The sequence below is a fragment of the Bradysia coprophila genome, unplaced genomic scaffold (assembly GCF_014529535.1).
Source record: "Bradysia coprophila strain Holo2 unplaced genomic scaffold, BU_Bcop_v1 contig_229, whole genome shotgun sequence".
NCBI classification, from domain to species: domain Eukaryota; kingdom Metazoa; phylum Arthropoda; class Insecta; order Diptera; family Sciaridae; genus Bradysia; species Bradysia coprophila.
In genome coordinates, this window is record NW_023503489.1 from 3004 (window position 1) to 30521 (window position 27518).

Sequence of the window (27518 nt, forward strand, 5' to 3'; positions counted from 1 at the left end):
ATTGCCAACTTAGCGTATCGACTTTGCTCAGTTTCTTTTCATATGGAAGTGTTGGGATGTGCGACGAAGACCCTCAAATGCTTCATTTATGCTCTGCATTCGACGTCGTTCACGTAAATTTGCGGCTTGTCGTTGTTGCGCTTGATGGTTGATACCTTTGTTACGGCGTGATTTGGGTATTCTGGAAGAGATATCGGTTCTGTTAAAAAAAAGACTCAATGTGTTGTGTGTTGACAGTAACAACGAAAATTTTCTACTTTCTCTGAAAATCATGTGTTAGGACTGAGTAAAATAATGCGAAATTATCCTACTCTATCATAAGAAATTGGTCGACTTGGGTCATGTTATAGACTTTGAAAGATTACTGCACGACTGTGTCTTTACTCCACAAAAAAGCAACCACAAAAATCTGAGGGAAAAATTCATGTTTACTCTGTATTCTAGCGTTAGCAATAATTTGGGATACTAGTTCTAGTGTTTCTTGAACAGACATTTCATCACTACTTCCTCTCCCCTTCATTCTGTTGGAGCATCATGGAAAGTAAATTGCAATTTACTTTTTACGAAAGCTTTTTCGTGTGACAAACCTATTTTATTAGTCCCGTTTCCGATCAAAATTATTTCTCTGGACTGTTAATGGCTCACCAAAAAAAAATGTCGAATCCTGATGTTCCTACTACTTCTTGGTTCTAGACACTAGACATTTCTAGTGTTTTTGACAATTTTTTCGGCTTAAATTTGAGATTTAAACAAGTTTGAAGTCACCAGAAATCAGTTCCTAAAATTAAGTGACGTCTTCACGGTCCACTGTCTTCCCTATCCCACATCTATAGAACTGCAGGGAATTCAGACGACTTTCCGGATCTCTTCTGAATTCTGCCGATGGTTAAGTTAACCAATGAAAGTGTAAAACAGGTATGGTCTATTGTCCGCCCGGAGGACATAAAAATTTGATTTTCGTACTTCAACACACTCATTTTCATATTATTTTGACATAAAATGTGAGTGCGTTTAAAACGAATTCGCCGATCGACCATACCTGTTCTAGACTTTCATTGAAGTTAACAGCAGGTCAATTCATAAGAAAAACTTAGCAGTGACACAGAAAAATCGTTTGAACTCCCTGCAGCTCTATAGTTTTAGGATAGGAATGACGGCTGGGTGAAATCAGAAGTACCTAAATGTAGCTTCCGAATGACACCCCATTCATGAGTAATCTATTGGAAATGGTCGGGGAAAATGGCTGATAAATTTTCCGGGACACTTTTGGGGTAAAACCTCATACCGACTCTACCAAAAACGAAGTTTTTCCATGAAATATCGGTAATGAGCCATACTTTCCAGAACAGAAGAAATTTTTCAAAAAAATATTGTATTTTCGGAGATGTTCGGAAAAGGCTTTTCCGACTGGAAAAACAGTTTTCCATTTTTCTGGAAAAAATTTGGAACAAATGAAAAGAACTTAAGATTTTTGGACTAATTGCGAAATTACTACAAGCAAGTAATCCCTCCAGCTGGTTATCCCTTTCACCATTTGCATGTAGATAAATGTCGTAAATGACAACAGAGATAATGGCGAGATGGTTTTCGTGTGAATTTTGTTGATCCGAGGCGTATCTAAGTAAAATGTAAAAATCCTATTGTTCACCGGAGGAAATTCGAGGGTGTTGTTTGTGGCCACAGAATTTCCTACTTTATTCACGAGGTCGTTCACAAGAAAGACTCTAGAAGTGTCAGCGGAGGGGATAAAATTCAATGAAAGTCTAGAACAGGAATGGTCGATCGGCGAATTCGTCTTAAACGCACTGACATTATATGTCAAAATAATATGAAAATGAGTGCGTTTAAGTACGAAAATCAAATTTGTATGTCCTCCGGGCGGACAATAGACCATACCTGTTTTACACTTTCATTGATAAAATTATTGTTTTCCCGCCTTTGTTGTGAAAAATATATGTTCACCCACGTTAGTAAAAGGAAATTCCAACTAGTGCGATCTTTCGCTCTTATTGGAAATAACCACTGGTCCTCGAAAATCGACTCCGATCGGGACTTCGCAAATTCAATAATATCGTCCAAAAAAAACGATAAAATCGTACAGAAAATGATAATATCGTCCAGCGGATCCAGGACTATTTAAAAAAAAAACGATATTATCGGTCAAAAAAATTGACCGCGTAGAAATGTCTTGCCAGCGATCGGGACTGTAAACAAGTTCTACATTTGGGTCGAGCATTGCTGAAAAAATCCAGAAGAGTCTACGAAAATCCTTCGACAATAAAACCTACATTTTTTCCTCGTTATTCTCCTGGTCGCTGTTAAATCCACTGTAAACATCGCTATCCGACGAATAATCATCGCACATAAAGAAATCCGAGCCGCTGGACGTAGATCCGGACGCATGAATTTGATTGCCATCAAACAAATGCTTGGACATGACCGCTTCAAAGTCGAACGCATCCATGGAAAACATTTTTTTGTTTGTTCTGCCGACCTTACTCCGTTTCTTTATTAATTCGAAAAACTGTAACTATTCACTGCGCCACTTTAATTTTGAATATTTTATTATCACACAACGGACACAACCGGAGGATATGACTAGAATTTTCCTGCTTTATGAATTTGATTCGTGTAATTACATGGTACGGGACCTCCTTTTCGTTCCGTTACTCTTGTTAAATAGTGGAAAATATTTAATTTTTAAAGGGAAACAATAAAATATTGAACGTTGGACACAATATACTATGCGTATTCGACGGTATAGACACACGGCAATATCGGTCGATTCGATTTTTAAATCATGTATGTAATTAAGTGTATGTTAGAACGATAAGTCGTTCATGTTTCCACTTTATAATTAGATGCACGTGTTTCCATTCACATTTTCCTATTGATTTTCCATCAGACAGAAACGAAAATCGAATTTTTCTTTTTCTCGTCCCCGTCGTGTGTATAGTTTCGAGCCGATAAGATAACGAGACGACCAAAAAATAATTATCTGGAAATTAATTGACTGTTAACACTCACTGGTTCCCTATACCAATATTACATGATTATTATCATTTCTGTTTGAACAAAACCACTGTAATCCACTTAAAACACATCCAACAAATCGTAACATTTGTTTAACTATCCACCAGAAAAAAAGAGCACACCGCGCACACGTGTCCCTATGCAAATACAAAATCACAACACTTGAACCCACAAATTGGTTGTATTTATCAATTCGTCGAGCGGCGTGTTTCCTTTTCCGATAAAACACTTTTAGCCGTTTAAACGGAAAGTGTGTGTGTAAGCAATCTAATAAACAACTACTTGTGTAGCCGGAAAAAAAGTCACCACCCTGATACACAATATACACAATGTACGGCCGACGACGACGTTTCCTTGAAAATTAAAATATCCGGAAAATTTTCACTCAAAACAACACAATTTGATACCGAAAACGTGCGCCCTATTAGTTGACCATACGCAGTTATTGTTCGATTAACACTAAAGTGATTTTTAAGTATGTTTGTTGAAATCCCCGCGATAAACTCATTAAATACACTGATGTGTGTATAAAGCATACATGTTTTAGCAGGAGAGAGGAGGGTTGTTGTTATATCCGATTTCCTATCACATTTTGTCGTTTACGTGTTGCAAACTTGCACGCATATATAGCTCGCGTCTCTCGTTGTATGGAGAAGTTATATTTGCTAGGGGTGAAGATGAAAATTGTGAGAAAATCATTTTGTGGGCGGTGCATAAGGATTTAAATCGACCAATCCGGGCTGTGACAGTTTTCCCGTAGTAAATAAATTTTCTCTTTGGAAAATGGTTTTTCATTATGTGCCCAGTCTAATCTATCGGCTCTGTGTTAGATGTTATGGTACAGTATACATTACAATTTATATGTAACCATGAAAGGAATGAAGATTTGTTTTATTCAGGCATCGTTAACGTTATAACTTTGTACAAAATGTTCCAAGTTGTAACGTTATTGTTTGGAATTTTTTGTCTTTTGTGTAACGTTACAACTCTATTTCTAAAAATCGCTGGAGTATGCTGAATTTACCATAATTTTCACATAAATTTACAAGTCATTTATTACTGGTGTTGTTCAACCTCCTCGGTACTGTTATGGACCGTAACTTTGGTTCTGATGGTAACGTTATATTTGACAGGTTTTCGTAACGTTATGTCAGTGAACGAAAAAATACCGATAAAAGTTACGTAAAACCCTCGAAACCATGGCCTAAATTGAGATCGCATTTAAGCTCGTTCATCTACTTCACGTACGTTTTTTGAAAATGAAAATTTAGTGAAACATATCTGTTTAAGTGGGTCTGCTATTCTGCATAAGTTAGAAAACAGTTATCGAGAGAAGAAACCACAAGACAACAATAGTTCCAAGGGGAGCAAATAGAAAAGTCCTACAAAAGCGAAGTCTCCACAATAATTGTGACACAATTTGCTCGAGTTGGAATTTCATATTTTCTCCACAAGGTGAACAGATAATTTTTCCTCCGTGTGTGGTCTGAATAACCAAGGCTGTATACTTTGGGGACGTCACGCAGATCGCCATTTTGTTAGATACGCGGGTTACACACCACGTTTCATACAAACAAATTCACCAAAATTGAATTTGTATGGCGTGGTGAATTTTTTGTATGAAACGTGGTGTGTAACCCGCGTATCTGCATCTGCGTGACCTCCCCAAAGTATACAGCCTTGTGAATAACCGTTTCTCATTCTAATAGATCATAGTCAAATAACGGTTTCTTCTCTCAAAATAGTGTCAAATGAGTTGTCAATTTCACAAAGCTAACCTCAAACCATGACAGATCCATATAAATTTTTGTAACATTGTGGTTAGCTTTGTGAAAATGACAGTTCATTTGACATCTCAAACGACATTGACAATGATCTATTCTGAAAAGTTCCGACAAAAAATCTGAACTTTTCAGAGTTTTTCGGAACTCACATCAATTTGTCTCACTGTTGATTCTTCAGCTACCAGCTAGCTTTTACTTTGTGGCCTTTAGGCTTTAGGGTTTTTTCGTTGAGAAGAAACACTTATTTTGGGCGTGTTGCCCGTTTCACTTTCTTATTTGTTCTGTCGCTTTTTCTAAGAGTCATCGATCGGTTTCCTTTAAACCGCAAACTGCGATCGACATAATTATCGGAGTTTCAACATTCACCATTTTACAAAACCAAAACAAAGTGACAGCTTTTTAGGAGGCCGTTAAAAAAATCAGTTCTTGTGACTGTTCTTGGAGTGCATTGGTATGATTTATGAATTGGCAAGTATAGTGTGACTAATATAATCTTTAAAAATTAGTATAAATCCAACAGCTGCATCATCCGTTAAGCAACTGACCAAAATCTCATGAAGATTTGAGTCAACTAATTTTTTCCCCTGCTATAATTGTACACAATACACACTTTTATTGAGTGTATCCATAGGTGTATGTTAAATAGGTTTAAATTGCGTAAGGATTTAAGTCCTGTCACCCATCATCATTGTATACATATAGGAAATCCTGACTGTATTATATATAACACTTGGCGATCCCCTCATGACGATAACATTTAAATGAAATCAATTTAAAGTAGTTCAAGCGTATTTTTTGCTTATTTAGAATTAAACTTTTTGATAACCAAATACGGGCAAAAAAACCGCTCAAGGGTTTCTCTTCTTTGTATGTTGATAATCCGAATGATTCGAATGAAATGATATATTTTTAATAAATAAAATAATAAATTCGAAGGGGTGATTGTATACCGCAAAAGGGACCTCAAACAATAAACAATTTTGATCTAATATCGGGATCTGTATAATTGAACCCATCAGAACAGCAAATTTTTCTTCTGGTGTGCTCAGGATATTTGAAAATATTTGCGATCTAAGTTAGCGCGATAGTATGACACTACAGCTTGAACTAGGTTCCATCTTATGGGTAGGTCAGGTCCCTTGATCAAAAGACATTGAAACATTATGTTATTTTAACTACAAAACTCCATTTCTCTTAACGTAGAGTGTCTGTCTGCAATGAGCTCAAAACGACTGACATATTTGACTCTCCTGTAAAACAGAAAATTCAGGCATTGCACTGATGATATGATGACTTCAAACAGTTTGATTTTGTGAGAAACAAACGTCTCGCATATCATTTCATGGACAAATTATTTAAGATCTTGTACTTCATTTGTTGCTACTCAACAATTGTAGTTACTTACTTAGATACGTAACTTCGAAATTCTTGCAAGACTTGCAATACCGAACACAGTAGTTCTTTTATTAGTTTTTGTCTTTGTTGTGTACTCTTCGGAGAACATACTCAACGCATATTGTTAGGGAAATTCTGGAAAAATTCTTGTAAATATTATAAACTAATAGAAATCAAAGAATTTGAGTAAATATTGGAAAGTTTGGAGGAAACTTCATTCTTAAGAGCATTCATAAATTGCTCGATCAATCAAGGACATTTAGTTGCCGATTTAATTCCGTTTTATTCGGCTTCGCCTCGAATTTACCATTCCTCGAACATAAAATACCTTTTACAGTTCGCACATGATGTTTTTTTTAACCTTGGCCTCGCCTCGAATTAGCAATCTGACATCCAGTGCGATAATGTCCCTGGCTGCTAGGACTTTCGCGCCGCGTCATTCACAATAAATAATTGACAAAATGACACATTTTGTATAAGGAAGATGTCACTTCGTGGGTTATTGTGAATGACATGGCGCGAAATTCCTCAACACCCTCTCCGTTTACGATCAAACATGCAAACTCATTCCACTTTTTACAAACGTAAGTGCGATTACAGCTTTACGGCGTGAACACCACGTGTAATTACCAAAAATTTCAATGAAACTTAGAATTTTTAATTTAATTTAACTATTCATCATGTCCGGAGCGATAGCGGAGGACTTGACGCAGTCTAACTTCCAAAAAAAGAACGAAGAAATTTTTTTGAGACGCGGCAACTATATATAGGCGAGAATTTAAGTTTCTTTCCTTTGGCATGTACCACCACAAATCCTATTCTATCTTATTCGCGCTTCAAATACGAGCAAAACGAGCTATCACTCGACTATGTAACTTTAAAATTGCCGGAGATACATCGTTTTGAAGTTGGTCATTTTGATAGAAAATGCAGGTTTATTTCTTTTTGTACACAAAAATTACGTTCTGTACACAAAACATACATTTTGTACACAAAAAGTCAATTGTGTACACAGAAACCATGATTTTGTACACAAAAATGATTATTTTGTACATAAAAGTGATCATTTTGTACACAAAAGTGATCATTTTGTACACAGTAAGTTCGTTCTGTACACAGTATGTTCGTTCTGTACACAAAGAAGAATCATTTTGTACACAAATTTGATGATTTTGTGAGAGAGAGAAGAATATATTTATTCATCGACGTTATTACAATGTTGGCCTGTGGGAATCGGAATAATGCGAATTCTTATACATGTGCATTTGAATATTTAAAATTTTGAATGAGTAATCTAAATATTGTATTATTGTGTTATTAATTTAAAAAATGTTAGGTAAAAACATTGTACATGAAAAGCAGCGCCGCAGGCCGTGAATTTTAAAAAAAAAAAAAAGAAGCGGGGTCGAGGGGCGGCAGCCCCCGCAGTGGGGGGTCAAGGGGGGTACAGCCCCCCTTGCGGGGTCTAAGGGGCAGAGCCCCTAGCGGGGTTTGGGGCAGAGCCCCATGAACGTACGGCAGCCTGCAGGGCGTAAAGAAAAGCTCGCCGCAGGCGCGGGGGTTTGGGGGCGGAGCCCCCGCACAAAGAAAATACATCATCCTACAGTAAAGAAAGTGTATGAAACAAGATGTAGTCCAATGACAAAAGATTGAATTAAGCAAATATACTTTTGAAAGACTACAGACACAAATTACACGTTCTCTTCTCTAACTGTATTACCTCTTCTTTTTGGTGCCGTTGTTCTGTTAATTATTAACTTCTAGGAATGAAAGTGCTGCTCAATGCAATTTATGTTTATAATAAAAAAATCTCTCAAAATCAAAAAACACAGCCAATTGAGAACTCTCATTGTGATAAAGCTTCTTTGTTTTGTCACACTTGATAACTTATGTGCTGAGATCGCGTAAAGCTAATTCAAAAAATTGCTAGAAGCTTAACAAGATTTTGTGTACGAATAGTGTTTTCTGTGTACGTTGTTACGGTTTCCGTGTACAAAATCAGTTATGTTTGTGTACAAAATATTTTTGTTTGTGTACAAAACAGACCTTTTGTGTACAAAATAATCAATTTTGTGTACAAAATCTTTAATTTTGTGTACAAAATATTTTTTGTGTGTGTACAAAAGGGACGTTTTGTGTACAGAACGTACTTTTTGTGTACAAAATGAAATGAACCGAAAATGCACCAAATTCGAGGGGTGACGCACTTCCATTTAATCCATTTAATCCATTTAATCCATTAAATCCATTTAATCCATTTAATCCAAAAAAAAATTTTAGTTTTACCGAAATAATTAGGCTACCGACCTGAAAAATTTGTAAAGTAATTGCGAAAAATAGATTTGCCCGATCCCCAGCTCGTTTAAGAACTCGTGAGGTATAGGAAAAAATTTTTTGTGAAAAATGGTATTAAATTTATTTAATCCATTTAATCCACTTTACACCAAAAACTCCTAAAAGTGGATTTTTTCGCTTTTTAACATTGTAGTATGAGTTGTAGTACGTGGTTCGATCAACATCAACAATTTTTAAGACTTTTACAGTATTTGGTAAAATGAACTTTTTTCCTATTTAATCCAATTTTTATTCCATTTAATCCATTAAATCCATTTAATCCATTTAATCCATTTAATCCATTTAATCCATTTAATACCATTTAATCCATTTAATCCATTTAATCTAGAAGTGAGTTACCCCTCGACCAAATTAACGTTTTACAATCAAAATCTTTCAACTTACTCTGTATGTTTCTATCTGTCTGTCTATCTGTCTATCTATCGACGGTCGATCTCGGAAACTAGTCAGCCAATCTCCATGAAATTTTGCAGGAACCTCAGGGTGGGCATAAAAATGAAAATGTGATACGCCATTACCCCAGGAAAAACCAGAATTTTGTTTTATTGGCCTCGAAGTGGTTTCTGAGTGTGGTTTTCGAGGGTCGGGTACGCGTTTTCGGCTGTAGCTTAGCTGTATTGAAACCTACAGAGGCGTGCGACCCATCAAATGAAAGGTATTCGTAAGACGATTCGAACAAAAAAATAATTCGGGGCAGATTCGTTAGAGCTAGAGTGATTAGAGTGACCAAATTTTGAGCTACTCGAGCGTAGGATGAAAGGACTAATATTTTTTTGGGTTATGAGACATAGAGAGTTAACTTCTTCGGCAAAGTCTCAGAGTTTTACGAGTAGAACAGAGGGGCATATGTGAAAAATGTCGAAAGTTGGAAATGGGTGGGTCAATTATGTTTTAGAGGTATTTCTTGAATGGTGGCAGATAGAGAGTTACTTTCTTCGGCAAAGTCTCAGAGTTTTACGAGTAGAAAAGAAGGGCATTTGTGAAAAATGTTGAAAGTTGGAAATGGGTGGGTCAATTGGGGTTTTAGAGATATTTCTTGAATGGTGGCAGATAGAGAATTACTTTCTTCGTCAAATTTTCGATTTTCGTCAAATTTAGAATTTCGTCAAATTTTCGATTTTCGTCACATTTCGAATTTCGTCAAATTTTCGATTTTCGTCAAATTTTCGATTTTCGTCAAATTTTCGAATTTCGTCAAATTTTCGATTTTCGCCAAATTTCCGAATTTCTGTTATAAACTGTTATAAAAAGCAGTGTTCTAAAACTTCTAAAACGCCTGATATCCCAACAAAAATCTCTTCGAGAAAAGTGTGACGCAGTCTCTGAAGTACAATTTCTAAAATGAATGATATCGCTAGAGTTGACGCTTTCAGCTTCGTTACGCAAAGATTAAATTATACACCCAATTTTAGTTCAAACAAGCTGGCTTAGTTTTTCTCATCATCTGCCAAATAATTTTTACCAAGACTGGAAACAACCAAAATTTTACCAAAAAAATCTGCGTCGCAAAGTGGCAAATGTTCAGGAACAGACCAGCAAGAAAATTTATCTGCCACATGCGACGCAGATTTTTTTGTTAAAATTTTGGTTGTTTCCAGTCAAATTTTTTTTGGTAAAAATTATTTGGCAGATGATGAGAAAAACTAAGCCAGCTTGTTTGAACTAAAATTGGGTGTAAAAAATTTTTGCGTAACGAAGCTGAAAGCGTCAACTCTAGCGATATCATTCATTTTAGAAATTGTACTTCAAAGACTGCGTCAAACTGGACAGGGGCATTTGGTCAAGCCTTACTTTCTGTGATGCGGGAATAGTTAGAACTGTTGAATCACAATTCAGAAATGCGACTTCCTTCCAGGTAAATGAAACACTTGAACCAAACTGAAAAACTGAAGTGATGTCAGCTCGATCATCGCGTACAATACAAACAAATTTCTTAATTTTCGATGCCACTATATCCATGTATTTGATGCATGACCTTAAATTGACATAATTACTTTGATGCTTATACAATAAATGTGTGAACTGCAAACTGCATCCACAACTGACTGACTAGACTAGTACAAATGTTACTATAATGAATGACTAGTAGTTACATACGGAGGTAAATTAATAAATAATAATTTTCAACAACAAAAAAATAAAAATTTTCAATTTTAAAATGCTTAAATATCTAGTCCGGTATGCGATCCAACGGGATACGATGGTCCGGCCAGTCCACGTTGATTCGCTCGCGGATCTTCCGGCGTCCATACACGAGCATACAATTTACATCCGGGTATACGGTCACCTTTCTTATGCCACGACAGCGAATGTGAGATTCCACCACCTGAAACATTAAGCGATAAAACAAAAACATGAAAATTGTTCTGTGTACAAAAAAAAACATCAATTTCTGAATGGAGAATGGGGGGAGAGCATTAGATTTTTGATGAATGGTAAATGCGTGTTTAATGCAGTCGGAGTTTTGGAAAATAAACACAACTGCGAAAAGGGTCTTCAAAACAATAGTTACATGTGGGCTATGTGTACAGCTATACCTACAGAGTTGATTATACGAAGAAGAAAAAAAAAATCGAATCCACGAGAATATGTTCGCAATATCATTTCTATTTGTTATATATACCATTTGATTGCTGTGTCGTTACCCTCTAATGTATGTTCATTTTAACCCCTCTGGCACATAGAGAGAATACACATTTCCCTATCGCTTCTCTAAAATGTTAATATTTTACAAAAACAACAACTGTGATGAGAAATTCGTTATGGTTTTGCAGATGGGCTACCAATGCAATTCGCTTTATTTTTCGGGTAATACCACCTACAATTGTGTTACTAATCGCGAACACTTGTATTTTTTACATTCATTTTATAAGTGTTTGGGATGGTCGGAATATTATTATCGCTGGAGTGTACAAATGGCAGAAGATGGTAAAATGTTTATGGGTCGTTCGTCTTGGTGAAGAGTGAAAATGATTTGATACGCGAGTCGGTTTGATTTCAGTAAAATATATGTGGACGGGATCTGTGTTAAGAATGTGTGTACTTGATTAACCAACGGATTGACCAACGGAAGAAACCGAAGATAGACCAATAATAAGAAACGTGGGATCGGAGGATATGCCCGAGATAACTGTTGATGAAGTCAAAGCTGCAGTAGCCGAGATGAAAAACAAAAAGTCTCCCGGAGAAGATGGTGTTCCAGTGGAAGCCATTAAACTAGGTGGAGACTCATTATTAAAGGCAATCACGGCTTTGTTTAATCGATGTCTCCAATGGGAAGAAGTACCAGAAGCCTGGGAAAATGCGGTAATTACATTGCTGCATAAAAAAGGAGACATAACAAAGCTGGAAAATTACCGACCCATAAGCCTATTGTCAACACTCTACAAGTTGTTTATGAAAATCATTACGAAGAGGAACACTAACAAGTTCGACTTCTACCAACCTGTTGAACAAGCTGCTTTCAGATCTGGTTTCAGCACAAACGACCATTTGCAAGTGATGAGAACGCTTATTGAGAAGTGTCGTGAATACAACATCGACATAGTCTTGCTATTCATAGACTTCGAAAAAGCTTTCGATTCAGTGGAACCATGGTCGATATTGGACGCATTAGACGAATGTAGAGTAGACTCAAGGTACTCCAACACAATTCGATATGTGTACAAAAATGCTACTTCATGTATAAAACTTCATAAGAGCACGGAGAAATTCAGAATTGGCCGAGGTGTAAGGCAGGGTGACACCATTTCACCGAAATTATTCACGGCGATTCTGCAGAGTGTTTTTAGGAAGTTAAACTGGAGTAAAATGGGAATAAAGATAAATGGAGAGTACCTGAGCAATCTCCGCTTCGCTGATGACATTGTACCGATAGCAGCGAATCTAGGTCAGGCTCAGCTTATGCTACAACAGTTAAGTGAAGAGGCAAACAAAGTTGGCCTCAAGATGAACTTATCGAAAACAAAAGTCATGACCAACATCGGGGACGATAGAGAAATCAAAATTGGTGACACTGTTATTGAACGAGTCGACAGCTACGTATATCTAGGACATAAGCTGAAGTTAGGTCTGGACAACCAAACTGCAGAAATAAGACGTAGGATTGGTCTTGCATGGGCAGCGTTCGGAAAACTCAGACTAATTTTCAAAAGCAAAATGAATAATAGTCTGAAACGCAAAGTTTTCGACACTTGTGTCCTTCCAGTGCTCACTTATGGAGCGGAAACGTTAACTTTAACGAAAGCATCCGAAGATAAATTGAGAGTGACACAAAGAGCCATGGAACGGAGTATGCTTGGAATAACACTCAGAGACAGAATGACGAATCAATGGATTCGACAACAAACCAGGGTCGTTGATGTCATGGAAAGAATAGCATCTCTGAAATGGAGCTGGGCGGGACATATTGCAAGAAGGACAGACGAACGTTGGACCAAAAAGATCATGAACTGGCGACCATATAAAAGACGAGCTATAGGTAGACCACCAGAGAGATGGACAAACGGAATTAAGAATATTGCAGGTACAAACTGGCAGCAAATGGCAATGGATCGTACGAAATGGAAAGAAGTTGGAGAGGCCTACATCCAGCAGTGGATAGAAACAGGCTGAAAAAGAAGAAGTACTTGATTATGGGAGGTGCCAGGTGGATTATTATTATTTTTTAGGGAATTTTTCAGAATTTGTTGGGAATTTTCAAGAGTCAATTCTGAGGTTTTAAGATAAAACTCATAAGAGTAATATCGCCAAAACTTGAACCAATTTGAAAACAATGGTTCGGCAATCCAGGCAAGCTATTATAGCTCGTTTGAATTGTCTTTCAATTCTAAGAAATAGGGATCTTTTACTTTTTCGGTTAGTTTCCCATTTTCTGGGTGAACACGTGAAAAGTGATAGCATGTCAAGGGGTGGTGAAAACAGTTTTTTTGTGATAGCTCAAGATAGACATGTTTCTAAAAGTTGAAAATTTGTAGGATTATAGGCATTTGACAGACCTTCAAAAAGAGTATAATCATCGGTATGGGCCGCCACCCGTTCTGGACTTATGGCTCAAAATATGGTCAATGTTTGGACAGTCCTACTGGCTTGCAACAGAATTTATCCGCGGAAATGACTATAGGGTTTTGTAGCTGGACTTACTCTCTTTTGTTCCACATATAATAAACCTCAGATAAATTCTGTTGCAAGCCATAAAGTAAGTCGAAGTAAACTGTCGCTCCAGGAGACCCATAATTTTCAGTGTTTTCGACTTGTTTTTGGTCTTCAAACAGGCTGGAGCGATGGAAATGAAATAAACTAAATCATAATTACATGTTCAGCTCAAAATTGTCCTAAACCGAGCGAACATTGGTCTTGAAAATGTTGCTTTCCACCTACTTCGTAGTAGGTGGAAAACCTCATTTCTAGAAATCCAGCTAAGTCCAGCTACAAAACCCTATAGTCAGTTCCGCGGATAAATTCTGTTGCAAGCCAGTAGGACTGTCCGAACATTGACCATATTTTGAGTCATAAGTCCAGAACGGGTGGCGGCCCATACCGATGATTATACTCTTTATGAAGATCTGTCAAAGGCCTATATTCCTACAAATTTTCAACTTTTAAAAACATGTCTATCTTGAGCTATCACAAAAAAACTGTTTTCACCACCCCTTGACATGCTATCACTTTTCACGTGTTCACCCAGAAAATGGGAAAATAACCGAAAAAGTAAAAGATCCCTATTTCTTAGAATTGAAAGGCGATTCAAACGAGCTATAGCTTGCCTGGATTGCCGAACCATTGTATTTATTTTCACCAAAATTGGTTCAAGTTTTGGCGATATCACTCTTAACGGAATTGACGGCAACATTTTCTTCGGGAAAACATCGTGTACGTATTCAGGACAGTTGGAACCTGATATTAATTATTTTTGAGAATTTTTTCTTGAAAATTCTTCAAGTTTCTAAAATTTTTAAGAATTTAGGAATTGAAATTCTGAATAATTAGCCTTGTGAGGTGCGACAATTAGAAAGTTTAACTCGTTATAGCTAAACACTCCAGGAATAAACGACAATCTCTGACGCTAATGCAGAGTTATATATTGAAAACTCAATCTCTGACAAATATTTAGAACAATTGAAGCTATAGATCCGATACTGCTGAAACGTTTAAACAAAAGAATATTCACCAAAGGAATACTAGTGTAAGGCAACGAATTATTTTAAAACCAGAAATATTTGATAACATCGAGGTCTGACTGAGGTGCGGTATGTAAAAAAAAAGCGTATGGTAAAAGCATTTGCATCACTCACAACAGCAATTTTCAACTTTTCTTCCTCGGTGAACAAATAACTATTTCAGTACTTCATTCTTTGCGCTCTATTTTCTAGTGAAATAACTTCACTCCCTGTAAATATCCATAAAATTTCATAGCAGTGAAGTTGGTTCACTAAGAATAGAGCGCTGGTGCTATCATTTGTAGCCTGATGACGAAATGTACTAGAAATGTAATGGAATTCTACCAATTCTACAAAAGTCCATTACATTTGAGTTACAGTTTCCCTATGCAGCAACATTAAAACACGTCAAAATTGCCTCAAAATTGCGCTTATAAATTGTTTATTCTGCCGAAACATGAAAATGCAAACGAAGTTTTTTTCTAAACAACAGCTGGAGGAGGGAATTTACATTTGCTGGCATCGCTGTTGCAACCAGTGCCATCGAACACATAATTTGGTGGACAGGCCATCACCTCGGATGGTTTAGCTGAAGCAGCACTACAATAGAAATATTCATTGCAACTGGATGGGTTCTGGTAGTATCCTTTGGCTTTGCAATTGAGTCGGCATGCATTGATGGAGGTGTCGAAGATCTCACTTTCTCCACATCGGAACATAATTGTTCGGATGTTTCCCGCATTGAATATACAGTAAGCATAAAATCTGGTATTGCTAGCGTAGACAATGTACGGCTTGGAGGTGGATGCCTTTGAGCAGTCGATTTTGGAGCAAGGTAATGTTCCCCTTTGGCAAACGTTGAGTTGAGAATTGAATACAAATCCAGTTGGACACTGCAGTAGTGAAGATTCTCCTGCTTCACAGGTTCGATATCTGGTACAGTCCGAGGGTTCTGAAATTTATGATGGATTATTTTACATGCTTTGTGTGCCGAAAGTCATTTTCGGTGCACAAAACATGTAAATTGACAAGACAACATCTCTGCATCAATTGCTAACCTGGAAATACCCCATCGTCAGTGCAGGTAAATGATGGTGCGCTAGTGCATTGGCTGGTTGGTTTCGTTGTACAGGCACCGTTCACGCAATACTGATTTGGAGAAGAGCAAAGGACTGTGTCTAATGGTGTAGGATCACCGGCCATACAGATCTAAATAAGAGTTTTATCAAACGTGAGGGTGTGGAACTAGATGCAAGTAATGTTACCATTAATGTTGAGCAATCGGCTGCACATTCGGGACCAGTTTTGGTACATGTTGGTTCTTCGGCGGTTGCAAAAGATGAAATTTGCACGCCTGTTGCATAGTCTTGGGCTTCGGTACCAGTCTGAATCGAAACAGCATGTTTTAAAGAAAAATCCGTTCCATCGGTAACGAGATTGACCGCTTATATACTCACCAGCGCCAAAGCGAATATTGCACAGAGTACAACGAACATTTTCGTAGTGAAAATTCAAATCTTTAAAACTTGATCAAGGGAGACTTAACACACAACCACGGCTAAGGCGATAATGTTTTCGAATTCAATTTCGTTTCACTTTTTATAACGAAAATTCTGCGCACCAAGAAAACGCACAGCAACACAAGACTTGGATGTCAATTTAAACGGATTCATTTCGATAGCAAGATAAGAAATTCAAAGAAAATTTTCGTCTATTGACTCCATTTCGAGTAAATAAGATAAAGAAAAAAAATTACTTATCATTTGCTGGTACATGGCTTTTATTTCTATTTTCAACTGAATTTACCCGATTAATGGCCGGGGCTATAAATTCAGATGACTGCATCAAGTTCTGACAATTTTTACCACACACCACTAAGTTTACTGAGACATTGTAGAAGTGATGGAATGAATACCATAATTCAGGATATATTTTTCCCTTTTTTAACTATTTTCGGAACAGTTCTCAATATCTGCCACTTGTGACGCAATTTTTTTGTAAGATTTTCTTTACTAAGTTTTTTAGGTCAATTTTTTGTTGATAAAATTTTTGCGTTGAGGCGCAGAATGGGTCACCCTCATCGATATCAGTTATTTTGTAAGCAGAAACAAGGACTTGCGTCACATTTTTACCCTTCTGGGTTTTTTGGTGGATATCAGTTCTTTTAGAAGTTTAGGGGTAAAGGTCACTAGTTTTGTAATCATCTCTCGTCGACTACAGCTCAAATCCATTGAAAAATACGGTGGAAGTTAGGAAGTGTCAGAGAAATCATATGTCATCCCAAAATTTAGGAACCAACCTTGGAGCAACTCACTTATATCGGAAATACCCCAAATCCATCAAAAAAAACCGATGGAAGTTAGGAAGTGCCAGAGGAATCATCTGTCATCCCAAAATTTAGGAACCAACGTTGGACCACCTCATTTATATCGAAAATAACCAAAATCCATCAAAAAATCCGATGGAAGTTAGGTAGTGCCAGAGGAATCATCTGTCATCCCAAAATTTAGGAACCAATCTTGAAACACCTCACTCATGTCGAAAATAACCAAAATCCATCAAAAAATCCGATGGAAGTTAGGAAGTGCCAGAGGAATCATCTGTCATCCCAAAATTTAGGAACCAACCTTGGAACACCTCACTCATGTCAAAAAAACCGAATCCATCAAAAAAATCCGATGGAAGTTAGGTAGTGCCAGAGTAATCATCTGTCATCTCAAAATTTATGAACCAACTTTGGAACACCTCACTCATGTCGAAAATAACCAAAATTCATCGAAAAAACGGACAGAAGTTAGGTAGTGCCAGAGGAATTATCTGTCATCCTAAAATCTGGGAACCGACCTTCTTCTTCTTCTTCTTTTTCAGCCTGTTTCTATCCACTGCTGGATGTAGACCTCTCCAAATTCTTTCCATTTCGTACGATCCATTGCCATTTGCTGCCAGTTTGTACCTGCAATATTCTTAATTCCGTTTGTCCATCTCTCTGGTGGTCTACCTATAGCTCGTCTTTTATATGGTCGCCAATTCATGATCTTTTTGGTCCAACGTTCGTCTGTCCTTCTTGCAATATGTCCCGCCCAGCCCTATTTCAGAGATGCTATTCTTTCCATGACATCAACGACCCTGGTTTGTGGTCGAATCCATTGATTCGTCATTCTGTCTCTGAGTGTTATTCCAAGCATACTCCGGTCCATGGCTCTTTGTGTCACTCTCAATTTATCTTCGGATGCTTTCGTTAAAGTTAACGTTTCCGCTCCATAAGTGAGCACTGGAAGGACACAAGTGTCGAAAACTTTGCGTTTCAGACTATTATTCATTTTGCTTTTGAAAATTAGTCTGAGTTTTCCGAACGCTGCCCATGCGAGACCAATCCTACGTCTTATTTCTGCAGTTTGGTTGTCCAGACCTAACTTCAGTTTATGTCCTGGATATACATAGCTGTCGACTCGTTCAATGACAGTGTCACCAATTTTGATCTCTCTATCTATCGTTGAACAAGCTGCTTTCAGATCTGGTTTCAGCACAAACGACCATTTGCAGGTGATGAGAACGCTTATTGAGAAGTGTCGTGAATACAACATCGACATAGTCTTGCTATTCATAGACTTCGAAAAAGCTTTCGATTCAGTGGAAACATGGTCGATATTGGACGCATTAGACGAATGTAGAGTAGACTCAAGGTACTCCAACACAATTCGATATGTGTACAAAAATGCTACTTCATGTATAAAACTTCATAAGAGCACGGAGAAATTCAGAATCGGCCGAGGTGTAAGGCAGGGTGTCACCATTTCACCGAAATTATTCACGGCGATTCTGCAGAGTATTTTTAGGAAGTTAAACTGGAGTAAAATGGGAATAAAGATAAATGGAGAGTACCTGAGCAATCTCCGCTTCGCTGATGACATTGTACCGATAGCAGCGAATCTAGGTCAGGCTCAGCTTATGCTACAACAGTTAAGTGAAGAGGCAAGCAAAGTTGGCCTCAAGATGAACTTATCGAAAACAAAAGTCATGACCAACATCGGAACCGACCTGGTGGAAGTTAATATTTAATAATCCACACAATTTCCAACAAGAAATACATCCAAATACAACACATACCTTTCACCACATTACCATCCATATCATGCACTAAAATATACAAAACACACACACACACACATACAAATTGGTTTTTATATGGCATTTGTATAGAGACTTTGAGGAGCTCCAGCTCCCAAGATATGGGTTTTTCCAACTTTTGAAAATTCCATACTTATTTTTGGGCCATTATTAGCCTATAACCAAAATTTCAGGAAAATCTGTAGAAACGTTTAGGAGTTGCTGGATCCGTTGGATCCATTTTTCCATAGGAACTAACTAACTAACTAACGTAGGCGATTTCAGTTATCTGAAAAAACGAAATTTTGCTTATTTTCATACAAACATCAATATTTCGAAGTTCAATATCTCGTTGAACTCGTATAAATTACTAGATTCCAGATATCCAGATATATTTGGGGGTCGTTGGAGTTAAGGGGAAGAAGTCAAAAAGTTGCTGTAAATATGCTCCGCCGTCCTCAAAAATTTTTTGTTAAAACATTTTTGGTAGTGGACTTGCGTCACACCCGCTTACTAACGTGCGGGCATGACGGTCTTTTATATCATTTATGACAGAACTAATGAAGTAACAGATTTTTTGTTGAAATAGGTTAAAAGAAGTAAATCCCCTAACGTCTGGGTGATATTGGTAGCCACTGGGAGAATATTTTCGAATGAGTTTGTCACAATGGTCCTTAGAAGTTATTCACCGAAATCAGCTAAAAAAAGAAAGATCCTTCCAAGCAATAAAATGTTGGACTTGATTTAATATCATCCGCATAATACCACCACGAAAAACGTTTTCCATTGACGAAACAAAATCGTGGCCTTCACAAACCTTCTTTCTAAACAGATAAACATTGTAGCGCGTGCTGAAGTGATAGCTTAAAAATAAATTTGAATATTTAACGTAAATACAAGGCGAAAATAACAATTTCTTTGACACGCATTTCTACGAAATGCAGGCACATGATGTTATATTTTGGCAATAAAAAACAAAAATTCGCAGTAACCACCAGTATATCTGTATTCAGGCAAAGTAATACCTGAGATAACACGAAAAAAGAATTTTTGTACACAGATCAACATCGTTAAACAATTACGATTAACCTTCGCTTTACAAAAATAAAGCACAGTAAGAAGAACGCATCATATAAATAAATCCATATAAATTATCGTTAGTCCAATGTGCAGTAATTACTGCACCGATTTACCGTTTCTGAAGCTACACATATGTGTTTGCGTTTAAATAAAACCAGAGTTCAACGCAACGTTTTTTTTATTATTGAAAAATCTTCCCGAGAGAGACACCATATATTCTTCCATTCATCAGCAGAGTTGACAATTTGAAAAATGTTGCCCTTAAATAATCGGTAAATTCAGTCGTTTGCAGAGAAATGATAAGTTGGTACGCCTGTGGCGAGATAGAAGGAACATGTGAATGACAGTTGGCTCCTATGGGAGAGAATGTGAGAGAATTTGTATGCAATTTTCTTATAACTGCAAAGAACGATAATCTCGCATTTATCCCTTTAGTGCTAAACTGTTTGTCTGAATATATCTCAGCAGAAAAAATAGCGTTTGCACCTCTGTTCAAAATGATTATTTTGACGATTTTGTTTAACGATTTCGTTTTCAAAATTGGAGTAAAATACAGAAATTCGTCAAGCGAGTCGCCAGCGATCAGCGGTGGGTTTTCATTTTTCATTTTTAGAAGTTGGCACACGTGCATTGCTGCATTATACGCACTGAAAACCTTAATCTATTCACGCCGTAAGTGTGCTAAAAATGTGAATTTTAAGTGAACGATTTGATAAAAAAGTGAACCGAAAAATACAATTCAACGCTTCATTGTATGAAAATGACGCTACGTTAGAAAGACGTCCGCACTTTCCATTTTGAATTTCGACCGCACTTACGGAGTCAATTATTTCAATTATTGATATTTGAGTGTATGTCGAGGCCTAGGTAGATATAGTGTGGAAGTGTGGAGACGCGCGACCTAGCACTATGATTGACCATGATTTACTTGCTATCATACAACACATGGCCCGACTTTTTATTCCATTTTTTGATGAGATGGCGTTTGTATCGAACTTTTGTGCCACCGCACATCTGATACGGTTATATATGGCATTACCTCCACACTATATCTACCTTGGTCGAGGCGAAATTGAACTATAGGTAAAACTCTGTCCTCAGTCCTCATATTTCAATTTTAATATTTCATTAGTTTGAAGCTCAAATCTCACTAGCGATTTCTGCGTCGGCGAATATTTGAGAGTAAGTGGAACGATCCTTTTCCTATAGGAATTAGTTGGGAATTGAGAAGGCAAATATATGGTGGAGGTAATGTCAAATCAGTGAAAACCCCTGAAAGGGTGAAAGTGACGCAAGTCCTTTATCTTAACTACAAAATAACTGATATTGATGAGGGTGACGCCTTCTGCGCCTAAACACAAAAGTCTTATCAACGAAATATAGAAAGAAAATTTTACAAAAAAAAATTGTGTCACAAAGTGGCAGATGATTCGGCTTACTTCCGTTTGAATTCAATTCTTTCGGGAAGTATTTTTCCCAATTTTAATAATTTTCTTAACAGTAGTTTCCTCAACGTCTCGATGGCATACCTCCACGGTAAGTCATCAGCTAATCCTTTCTTGTTTTTTAGTTTAGTTGTGTTAGGTCATTACACGAATTTGATCACACACATTTCAATATTGACCGATAGTTTCAACTTATAGTTGAAATAGTACGGATGAGTTGAGGAGAGATCAAGTTTAAAGTAGTATGAAGCCTGAATAAGAGATGAATTATAAATCATTTTAAATCGGAATTCATCTTGGTAGTATTGTCAACAGATATGTTATGTTAACTCGATGTACAGCGACAATATCATTGAAAGCACTCCTTATCGTTAAAATCTGATGCGAAAAACCCTTAGCCCGTATCGCCTATTTCTATACAAAATTCTCCCTGTGCCACGTTAACTTTTCACAGACAGCATGCATATCAGCACTTTTAGAATCGGGTCTATTACTTCATTTAATATAAGAATTTTGAAGAGATTGATTTCAAATCTTTTACTTCATCCAGGTGTGTCAGCTTCGTGTTTTGGTGCCGAATTATCCCGCCGGGATGTGGCTGTTTACATTCAAAATTCGACAATGTAGACAGTTATAAGTAATATTGAAGTAATAGATTCTGTATCAAATACTAGAAGGAACTTTCCACAATAATGCAAAAACCGATTTAATGATTTTGTTTCGATACATTTGCCGGTTCCAAAGTAAAAATTTGTATTTAAATATCGTCTACCGGCTGTCCATAACGAATTGCAATTTTTGGTGTCATTCAACGTTTCGATATTATGTGTGTGCGGGGAAGTAGTTTAGTTCCGGTCACGCTTGATTTTATCTCTCTACCCCGTCAGAATCAATGAATGCAACTACTATACGTACGCACCGTAGAAAATATTTTCTGCATCATAAAAATGATGAATTCAATTTCGATTCGTTTCCATTTTCATTTAAATTTGAATTATTAGATGGTTTTAATGGTTTAATTTATATATCATCTCATCCCTCTCCCCTCATTCGGTGTTTTCACTGCATTGTGTTGTTTTGTATAACCTCAATTAATGCATTAGATACATACACGGTTGGATGAATGAACATTTAGTTTAAAAACACGAAAACAATTCGTTTTAAAGGGGTCTTGTGGTTTGTGATGATTGTAAAAAAAAAAGTGTACGAAGATATTCCAAAAATGAAAACACGAAATACTTCTGCTGTTGCAGTTGCTCTACAATACAGGGAATTGCGGGAATCATTAATAATTTTTACAGTGGCTCATCACGGCTCATAATTACAATTGGTTTATTCCCACATTTAAAAACAGATAAAAGTTGAACTTACGAAGATTGTTCTGTTAAGTAAATGGACAATAAAGCCGACAATGTGAAAGTGTTAAGTTAGCATTTAAAAAAAGACCAGACCAAAGAAATTTAATGTTTGGCTCTTTTTCGAAGATATATTACGTCAAACTTTCTTTACATCGGTTACATAAAGCTTGAGAGTGACACTATTTACCCTATTTCCATCGCAAGAAAACAATCAGAAATACAATTACAGCTAAATTAGCATAAAAAAACAGAAAAAAAACACTTTTCGGTCATTTTTTGACCACTTTTGACTGTCACCAGCCTAGATATGGCACATTTGTCACATTTCTTGGATAGAAATACTATTTATGAGTGCCACAACAAAATTACCAATCAAATGTGGAAATGTCAAAAAATGTGAAATGTGAAAGTTTGGACAGCACATTCACCGTTAGATTAGCACCTACGTTAAAACGGACTTCACATTTGGAAAGTATATACCCAAATGTGCCCAGATGTGACCTAGATGTGACTTTCGGAGCTATAGCGGGGGAAAATGTGCCAATCACATCTAGCGAAAAATGCAAATTTGACAAAATGTGATTGGCATGATGTAATGATGAGCCACTGTAAAAATTATTAACGATTCCCGCAACTCCCAGGGTGGAGCGAAATAGGTATTTACATCACATGGTGTTGTTGGAGCCGAAAGCGAAGCAACATACATAATAAGTAAAAACAATTCTCGAGGTATACGAAATTCGTATTACGAATCAACACGCATACTGGGGTTGAAAGGTTCAAGAAGAATCAAAGAGATAGTGTGTGTGGAAGAGAGAGCGAGAATTACCCCAAAAAACACTTAAACAAGTGCTTGGACAATACTCTCTCCAGAAAACAAACTACTTTTATTAAGGTGGTGAACGAATCAAGTAGCCTTTGGAATTTATATGTCGATTACAGCGTAGTCAGTCAAAATGTTAGAATAGTGTTTGTAGAATACAAAGAAATAAGGTGTGAATTTGACACAGAGAGCTGAGACTTTGGTTGCTAGAAAGAGTATTGGCTTGGATGAGTATGTGAAGCATATGCTCACCAAACCAAACCCAATAAAACAATAAAAGACACAAAATTATCACTCACCTCTGCCCTTTACAATAAACTTTTTCGGCGGTTCCTTTTTGTAGTGTTTCTGTAATCCTGTAAGGCCGGTGTGTCGTTTCCATTTTTGTCCTTTTTGACCATTTCACCGAGAAAACTTATGTAACTTATTGCCAACTTTAGCGTATCGACTTTGCTCAGTTTCTTTTCATATGGAAGTGTTGGGATGTGCGACCGAAGACCCTCCAAATGCTTCATTTATGCTCTGGCATTCGACGTCGTTCACGTAAATTTGCGGCTTGTCGTTGTTGCGCTTGATGGTTGATACCTTTGTTACGGCGTGATTTGGGTATTCTGGAAGAGATATCGGTTCTGTTAAAAAAAAAGACTCAATGTGTTGTGTGTTGCACAGTAACAACGAAAATTTTCTACTTTCTCTGAAAATCATGTGTTAGGACTGAGTAAAATAATGCGAAATTATCCTACTCTATCATAAGAAATTGGTCGACTTGGGTCATGTTATAGACTTTGAAAGATTACTGCACGACTGTGTCTTTACTCCACAAAAAAGCAACCACAAAAATCTGAGGGAAAAATTCATGTTTACTCTGTATTCTAGCGTTAAGCAATAATTTGGGATACTAGTTCTAGTGTTTCTTGAACAGACATTTCATCACTACTTCCTCTCCCCTTCATTTCTGTTGGAGCATCATGGAAAGTAAATTGCAATTTACTTTTACGAAAGCTTTTTCGTGTGACAAACCTATTTATTAGTCCCGTTTCCGATCAAAATTATTTCTCTGACTGTTAATGGCTCACCAAAAAAAATGTCGAATCCTGATGTTCCTACTACTTCTTGGTTCTAGACACTAGACATTTCTAGTGTTTTTGACAATTTTTTTCGGCTTAAATTGAGATTTAAACAAGTTTGAAGTCACCAGAAATCAGTTCCTAAAAATTAAGTGACGTCTTCACGGTCCACTGTCTTCCCTATCCCACATCTATAGAACTGCAGGGAATTCAGACGACTTTCCGGATCTCTTCTGAATTCTGCCGATGGTTAAGTTAACCAATGAAAGTGTAAAACAGGTATGGTCTATTGTCCGCCCGGAGGACATAAAAATTTGATTTTCGTACTTCAACACACTCATTTTCATATTATTTTGACATAAAAATGTGAGTGCGTTTAAAACGAATTCGCCGATCGACCATACCTGTTCTAGACTTTCATTGAAGTTAACAGCAGGTCAATTCATAAGAAAAAACTTAGCAGTGACACAGAAAAATCGTTTGAAACTCCCTGCAGCTCTATAGTTTTAGGATAGGAATGACGGCTGGGTGAAATCAGAAGTACCTAAATGTAGCTTCCGAATGACACCCCATTCATGAGTAATCTATTGGAAATGGTCGGGGGAAAATGGCTGATAAATTTTCCGGGACACTTTTGGGGTAAAACCTCATACCGACTCTACCAAAAACGAAGTTTTTCCATGAAATATCGGTAATGAGCCATACTTTCCAGAACAGAAGAAATTTTTCAAAAAAATATTGTATTTTCGGAGATGTTCGGAAAAGGCTTTTCCGACTGGAAAAACAGTTTTCCATTTTTCTGGAAAAAATTTTGGAACAAATGAAAAGAACTTAAGATTTTTGGACTAATTGCGAAATTACTACAAGCAAGTAATCCCTCCAGCTGGTTTATCCCTTTCACCATTTGCATGTAGATAAATGTCGTAAATGACAACAGAGATAATGGCGAGATGGTTTTTCGTGTGAATTTTGTTGATCCGAGGCGTATCTAAGTAAAAATGTTAAAAATCCTATTGTTCACCGGAGGAAATTCGAGGGTGTTGTTTGTGGCCACAGAATTTCCTACTTTATTCACGAGGTCGTTCACAAGAAAGACTCTAGAAGTGTCAGCGCGAGGGGATAAAATTCAATGAAAGTCTAGAACAGGAATGGTCGATCGGGCGAATTCGTCTTAAACGCACTGACATTATATGTCAAAATAATATGAAAATGAGTGCGTTTAAGTACCGAAAATCAATTTGTATGTCCTCCGGGCGGACAATAGACCATACCTGTTTTACACTTTCATTGATAAAATTATTGTTTTCCCGCCTTTGTTGTGAAAATATATGTTCACCCACGTTAGTAAAAGGAAATTCCAACTAGTGCGATCTTTCGCTCTTATTGGAAATAACCACTGGTCCTCGAAAATCGACTCCGATCGGGACTTCGCAAATTCAATAATATCGTCCAAAAAAACGATAAAATCGTACAGAAAATGATAATATCGTCCAGCGGATCCAGGACTATTTAAAAAAAAACGATATTATCGGTCAAAAAAATTGACCGCGTAGAAATGTCTTGCCAGCGATCGGGACTGTAAACAAGTTCTACATTTGGGTCGAGCATTGCTGAAAAAATCCAGAAGAGTCTACGAAAATCCTTCGACAATAAAACCTACATTTTTTCCTCGTTATTCTCCTGGTCGCTGTTAAATCCACTGTAAACATCGCTATCCGACGAATAATCATCGCACATAAAGAAATCCGAGCCGCTGGACGTAGATCCGGACGCATGAATTTGATTGCCATCAAACAAATGCTTGGACATGACCGCTTCAAAGTCGAACGCATCCATGGAAAACATTTTTTTGTTTGTTCTGCCGACCTTACTCCGTTTCTTTATTAATTCGAAAAACTGTAACTATTCACTGCGCCACTTTAATTTTGAATATTTTATTATCACACAACGGACACAACCGGAGGATATGACTAGAATTTTCCTGCTTTATGAATTTGATTCGTGTAATTACATGGTACGGGACCTCCTTTTCGTTCCGTTACTCTTGTTAAATAGTGGAAAATATTTAATTTTTAAAGGGAAACAATAAAATATTGAACGTTGGACACAATATACTATGCGTATTCGACGGTATAGACACACGGCAATATCGGTCGATTCGATTTTTAAATCATGTATGTAATTAAGTGTATGTTAGAACGATAAGTCGTTCATGTTTCCACTTTATAATTAGATGCACGTGTTTCCATTCACATTTTCCTATTGATTTTCCATCAGACAGAAACGAAAATCGAATTTTTCTTTTTCTCGTCCCCGTCGTGTGTATAGTTTCGAGCCGATAAGATAACGAGACGACCAAAAAATAATTATCTGGAAATTAATTGACTGTTAACACTCACTGGTTCCCTATACCAATATTACATGATTATTATCATTTCTGTTTGAACAAAACCACTGTAATCCACTTAAAACACATCCAACAAATCGTAACATTTGTTTAACTATCCACCAGAAAAAAAGAGCACACCGCGCACACGTGTCCCTATGCAAATACAAAATCACAACACTTGAACCCACAAATTGGTTGTATTTATCAATTCGTCGAGCGGCGTGTTTCCTTTTCCGATAAAACACTTTTAGCCGTTTAAACGGAAAGTGTGTGTGTAAGCAATCTAATAAACAACTACTTGTGTAGCCGGAAAAAAAGTCACCACCCTGATACACAATATACACAATGTACGGCCGACGACGACGTTTCCTTGAAAATTAAAATATCCGGAAAATTTTCACTCAAAACAACACAATTTGATACCGAAAACGTGCGCCCTATTAGTTGACCATACGCAGTTATTGTTCGATTAACACTAAAGTGATTTTTAAGTATGTTTGTTGAAATCCCCGCGATAAACTCAT

General features: G+C 37.0%; 1 protein-coding gene, 1 long non-coding RNA gene and 1 pseudogene across 2 annotated transcripts; 1 reads left to right on the forward strand and 2 right to left on the reverse strand.

The window, feature by feature from the left end:
- Positions 1–227: 227 nt before the first annotated feature.
- On the forward strand, positions 228–15333 carry LOC119075548. Its single transcript, XR_005087419.1, has 2 exons — positions 228–273; positions 15201–15333. It is a non-coding gene; the product is annotated as an uncharacterized LOC119075548 (long non-coding RNA).
- Positions 10510–27518, reverse strand: LOC119075547 (annotated as a pseudogene).
- On the reverse strand, positions 15140–16340 carry LOC119075546. Its single transcript, XM_037182014.1, has 4 exons — positions 16183–16340; positions 15991–16110; positions 15784–15934; positions 15140–15677 (listed from the first exon to the last, which is right to left on the reverse strand). The coding sequence occupies exons 1-4, from the start codon at positions 16219–16221 to the stop codon at positions 15208–15210; spliced, it is 780 nt and encodes a 259-aa protein (XP_037037909.1). The 5' UTR covers positions 16222–16340; the 3' UTR covers positions 15140–15207.